The sequence below is a fragment of the Brachyistius frenatus genome, unplaced genomic scaffold (genome assembly GCF_029030835.1).
Source record: "Brachyistius frenatus isolate BFR_SWC_R1_liver_20210118 unplaced genomic scaffold, ASM2903083v1 Contig_9, whole genome shotgun sequence".
NCBI classification, from domain to species: Eukaryota; Metazoa; Chordata; class Actinopteri; family Embiotocidae; genus Brachyistius; species Brachyistius frenatus.
The window spans coordinates 6168449-6174448 of NW_027210608.1; the positions used below are offsets into that span (position 1 = coordinate 6168449).

Here is a 6000-nt window from a genome sequence, read left to right on the forward strand (position 1 = left end):
TTTCAGATATGTTGTTATAATTCTTGGTTATTGAAAATGGAACTTCTAGGTATGAGTCAAAAATAGCTAGTAATGGATTAAATACGAAAATCAATATGGCATATAAACTTCATGTCTGGGATTAGATATATTTCTGCCATGTGTAATCTCTTTCCTTGGCTGTTGTTTATTTGTTTTGCTCTTTTTCCATGTCTAATATTTTAACAGAGCTGGACATCCATGCAGTGACAGGCATCATTGTCGGTGTGTGTCTGGGACTAATATGCATCCTCCTCTGCATGTGTTTCAGCTTTCGTAACAGCAAATCCAGGTACGGTAACACAACAGCATCAGTACTCAAACAGTACCTATTCACATCTAACTTACTTTACTTTTAGTTCACCAAACTGCTGCTGTTTTACGAACAAAAAAAACAGCTAAAACAACCCAGGCACCTCTATTCGCTTTCAGTCTTTAGTATCAGTCTGCTTTTCTATCTCTGTTCTAAATAGGGAGATATCTGGGGGTCTGGACTCCACAGCTGTGACGCCTCAGTACAGGAGAGGCGGCTGCTCTGTTCCCTCCACTGTGCCAGAGTGCAGTGATAGCCATGAGCTGGAGACACTGATGCCCTCATGCAGCCAAGAGTCTGGTCAGCTGCCAGCAGACACCCCAGAGGAGCAGAGTCTAATGGCAAGTGCTAATCCAGGGGAAGGGGAAGAAGCCCTGGCACCTGAACCCAAGGTCAAAACCTGAAAGGGGAAGCTCATTTTCAGATGGGCCTGGCATATTCTCTTGGTGTTTTTTTTCTTTTTTTCAGCATGTTGATTAACAGATCTAATTGATGCTTCCGCTGTGTTGTTCATCTTGCAGGCTGCTTGGAACGGCTCTGTGAGCCATAACTGGGTCAACAGAATCACTAGATACAGAGACACCATAACAGAAGACTCTCCAACACTCATTAATGGAGCTCTCAACATGCTAATTACTGATAACGGCATGGTAAATGAATGAACTAAGTACAGTGACTTACATTATCTGTTTTAGCGATCAACCAGTCTCTGACAGCAGCTTTAGCCTCAGCATTGCTGGCTCAAATTGCATTCCAAATTGACATAAGCTCCACCCCCCACAGTCTCTGTTTCTAACACTTGTGCAGTTTAGAAATAAAAATGGCAGGTATACCAGTGAACTTTATAGTGAGTTTCAAACAATGACCACTTGATTTCAGAGATTAAAAAAAAAAAAAAAAAAAAGCAGTGTCTCATTTCTGACTGGTGACCATTGATTAAGCCACCCTAATTGAAAGCTGTCACTAGCAGATTTAATCAGCTTTAGATAGATAGTTAATTAAGCTAACATTAGTTCCAACGGTTGACTTTTTAATGTCTTAAGCTGACTGGCTTTTGAGAAGAATCCTATGAATGTGGTCTTAAATATGCACTGGGTGGCAACATAAGTGACATTGTTAGAAAGAATGAGGCTAAAGTTGCATGTCGCAGGCTACAAGTCAACATCCTCATCCATTGATGATCCATGTTTAAGAAAGATTGTTCTGGTACTAAAGGTCAGAGGTAGTTAGGCCTGGTTAAAAACAGTTAGTCTTGATTTTTTTAATTTTGTACCTGCAGTAAATGGGGCTTAGCACGTCCCCAGTTTGGATAGGCAGGCAAATCGGCACAGAAACTAAGCAATCTACTGCTGTGGACAGGATCAGCAACAAAACGTACTTTAGCCTCCAAAAAAAGGCCCACCTAAAAAACATCTACAAATGTTGTATTATGAAAATTGTCATCGCTTTAACTTGCTGTCCGATTGTTGTAGCTGGCATTACAGCCACCAGACTCCCTTTTTTTTTTTTTTTTTAAACGGTCATTTTACCTCACAGTTTCTGATCTACTGCAGTCTCAGTTCTCAATAAACATGTTAAAACATCACCAAAGACCCTGTGAGGTAAAACTACAGTTTTTGTCAAGGAGCCTCTGCATCAATGTAAGGCGCTGAAAGTATGAAAATTTGTGTTGTTGCTGACCTCGTCCATGGCAGTAGATTTGTTAGCTTCTGTGCTGTTACAGCTGCCTGCTTATCCAAACTGGGGGGTTGCCGACCCTCATCTAATGCAGGTATTGTACCACATATAACCCCACTGCAATAAAATCTAATTATCCACTTAATGATTTATATTTTATCGACCTAATATGACGTACTGTAGTTAGTTGATTATGTGCTTCTTGGTCGTGGAAGTAACACTTAATATTGGTGAAGGCTAGTTAGTTTGATATGCAGCTGAAGCTAACTTGAAAGTAGATAAAAAAAAAAACATCCATTCCATGCATCTTCACATTCTCCAGGGATATGTACAAAGGGGCAGCTATCAAAGACTTAAAGTTGCTCAGGTAGATAAACTAATAGAAAAGCCTCAAGTAACAGTGACATTGTTTTGTTTCAGGGCTTAGAGGATCGTCTGTGTACATCCCTGTGCAGTAACCAGGTCGAGGCAGAAGTCATTGTTCACTCTGAGCTGTCAGACCCTGGGAAGGAGAAAGAGGAGGAAGGCAGTGAGAGGGAGAGGGATTGTAACACCACCAAGGGACCCTCATTATCAGAGGGCACATATCCCCCTTTGAGTCAGCCAAGTCTGCCAGGAAAGGAACAACCTCTAGAAAAACTATCACTGGCCCAAAGCCCCTCGAGTCTTCCCTCAATAAAGTTGGTGGCTAATCACAACGGGGAGACAGACGGCATGGGACAACAGCCGTCTGCAGACACAGAGCCACAGCTGGACATGGGGCTAACCAATGGCTTCCACTCTCCTAAGACTGTGAGGTCCGTGCTGAGGTCAGAGCATCTGGAAAACGGGGACTCCAGACACTGCCCTTCGGCACCAGGGAAGACCATCTCTGCTGGACTCTCCCCTGCCCCCTTTGTCAGCTCTGGCCTTGTCCACTCTACCTCAGCAGCACACAGTTATCTGTGCCCATAGCCCCAGCATGTAGGGCATCAGCCACGCTTAGAGACATCAGACTGATTTTCTTTTATGTATGCAGGAAGAATCCCTAAGGATTATTTTTATGCACCTCATTATTGGATTTCTTTCTCTTCTTTGCAAAATTTTATAGGTACTTTGAATCCATTGTTTCATACATGTGTATATACAGTGTATACACACAGTATATTTTTAGTGGTAGAGTACTGTACATTCTCTAGCATTGCAACCATACTTTCCTCTGGGTATCTTTCTTATCCATAAGAAGGAAAATAAATATTTAACTCAACCAAGCAGATGGAAGTGGATTGGAGGAGGCTATTCTGACTGTGTCACACATGGCTCTGTTCCACTCAGGAATGAGAAGGAAAAAAAAACAGGAACGGTCCCTGAGTGAGCGAGCACTTGGACAGGCTATCATCGTCGATGGGAGGATTGGGCTTTGATGTGTGGATGCTGCGTTACTGTGGCACTGAGGAATAAACCTTAAGGAGTATCTGCACACCCTGAGTGTGAAGAAAACCTGTGTCTCTCTCTAGCCTCCTGCTGTCTCAGGGTCCACACACACACACACACACACACACACACACACACACACACACACACACACACACACACACACACACACACACACACACACACACACACACACACACACACACACACACACACACACACACACACAGATGGAGAAACACACACAGAGAGCTCAAATAATAGCTAATTCCATAATATTTCACACCGATTCAAACAGTCATGCAGACACACATTTGCACACATTTCCTGATTGGAGTGTGGGGGTCTCAGGTGCCTAATTATTCTAGGTGCGTTTATAGCCTCTGTATATTTCTATAGATTATTATATTCCGTAAAAGTACAAAACATGTTGACATGAAAGAGAGAAAAAAAAAGATCTCAAAGTGTAAAAAGTTATCGGGTAAACAGATTCGGTACACATATTCTTTTCCAAAATGCCATATATCCAGGAGATGTGGGTTTTTTTAAACCAGGGACACTCTGTTTAAAAGTGAAGTGTTTTTTTCTGTTTTAAAGATGGTGGATATCTCATTTTGGAATCAAAGTATTTACATGTTGATTTTGGTTTTGGTTTAATTATGTTGGTGGGAGACCTAGAGGAGATGTTACAACAACCCATCTGTAGACAATTCTGGCTCCCAATTAGGGATGCACCAATGTCCATACTGTATTCAAGATATTGTGCCATTAGTTGGAGCCACAACTCAGCATGATAATTTGTGTTATGTATAATGCTTGCCATTATTTTAACTCAAGGGAAATTCAGTCTTCAAGCCTATCTGATTAGCAGTATGAGAAAATATCCATAATTCTTTTCTCTGAAACCAGAGCCATGTCAGACAACAAAATCTGACTGAAAATTGTTGCATTTATTCAGATGGAAAAGAAAAAAAAGGAAAATAATTGGCTCCTTTTAATTTTTTTTTGCAAGGACACCAAACTGTTGAACGTGATCCTTACATATTCAATCAGATTGCTTTTCATAATTCAGTTAATATGTAAAGCAGGGCAAGTCAGTATTGGTATGAGCAGTGTAAAAAGTGGACTGGTGCATCCCTACTCCTTGTCAACAGCACTACCTCATTTCTTTTCAGGACGGTTTCCAGTGTGGTTTTATTAGTTTTATGTAACTAGCACCTTTTTGAGATTTTTTTCCTAACTTGTCTGATTTTAAAGCCTTTAGTATTTTCAGAAATAATCGTCCGACACTAACGGTATGTTCTTGCGTTACGTCAAACTGGAAATTATGTCTTGGATCTCTTATAGATTGTGTCTCTCAGTGTAATGTTCCTGTTCTCAAAAACATGAACACACATTGGCTTTGATGTGAAGCACCTGAAACCAGCAACACTCTGTCATCCAGTTGCAGTTCTGAAGTTCCAGTCAAAGTAGCAGCATCTATGGGCAAGGACAGGAATAGCTCCTGAAATGTGACACTTGTGCCACCTGCAGGCAATGAGTTACTACAACAGTTTTTGTTAGTTTTTTTTTTTTTTAACATAAATAGTACACACACATACACTGTGTACTGCATACTATAAAATGAAAAAGAAGTCCTCCGTTGACGATTTCATGCTGTCTTGACAGTAATGACGTTTATAAGGACAGAAAGCTGGAGAGCCTATAATGGAGGTAGCTATTGTAGCTTATTAGCTGTTTTCACCATTTACTCGTATTTTATATCCTGTTAGTGAAAAAAAACAAAAAAACTCCATAAAAAAAAAATAGTTTTTTTTGCAGACACTTGCAAAACGAGTTGAATATGTTGACATCTAAAAAAAAAATTAAAAAAAATAAATAAATAAAAAAATCATGCAAAGTTTTTGTCCCTGTAGCATCAAAGCTAAACCGCTAACAGTCAGTTTGCATGCTTGTTAGTTTGGAAATAATTATTTTCTCTCTTCAGTAAGTTGCAACAACTTTTTAATGAAACAGTGAGCAACGGTGAACAAAATGCCAGGTTGAAAGTAACTGAGCAGTAGAGAGAAATTAGAGAGACGCTCATGCAGCTTTTGTGACTGACTAGTGCTCATCAATCAGAACAGCTTAAATGTCAATGTGGGAGTACCGTTAAATGGAGTACCTCCTGAGGGCTATGAGGGCTGGCTACAAAAAAAAACCCCTCTCTGGCTCCAATTGGTTCCCATTCAAAGAAAGGCCAGGAAATACTGAGTCAGTGCATTTTTTCCAAAAGTCATGATGGTTACATTGTGTTCTGGGTGTTATTTTGAAAATAATTCCATCATTAAGTGTTCGGCTAGGCCTCAAAGGAATGTATGTTTAGTGGTGTCACTGGTTTGATTGGCATGGCTGGTCTGGAGGGATTGACAAGCTATTTGGATAAGGCTGGCCAGGAGGGTGAACTCTCGTCACATCCATGTTGTTTTGATTCAGGTGTGATGCAACAACTAAGATTAAGTAGAATGTGTATGAGACACCTAGCCCATTAGCTAATATGGATACTGATGATAGTCTATTGTAGTTTCTAGTGTTACTCA

At 40.4% G+C, this 6000-nt stretch overlaps 1 protein-coding gene across 1 annotated transcript in view; it reads left to right on the top strand.

The window, feature by feature from the left end:
* Positions 1-5638, top strand: part of igdcc4 (immunoglobulin superfamily, DCC subclass, member 4) — a 49350-nt gene extending 43712 nt beyond the window's left edge. The window contains exons 17-20 of the mRNA XM_069690488.1: positions 208-310; positions 492-723; positions 853-981; positions 2429-5638. Coding sequence (XP_069546589.1) covers positions 208-310; positions 492-723; positions 853-981; positions 2429-2962 — 998 coding nt within the window. The 3' untranslated portion in view covers positions 2963-5638. The remainder of the gene's footprint in view (positions 1-207; positions 311-491; positions 724-852; positions 982-2428) is intronic.
* The last annotated feature ends 362 nt before the right edge of the window (positions 5639-6000 follow it).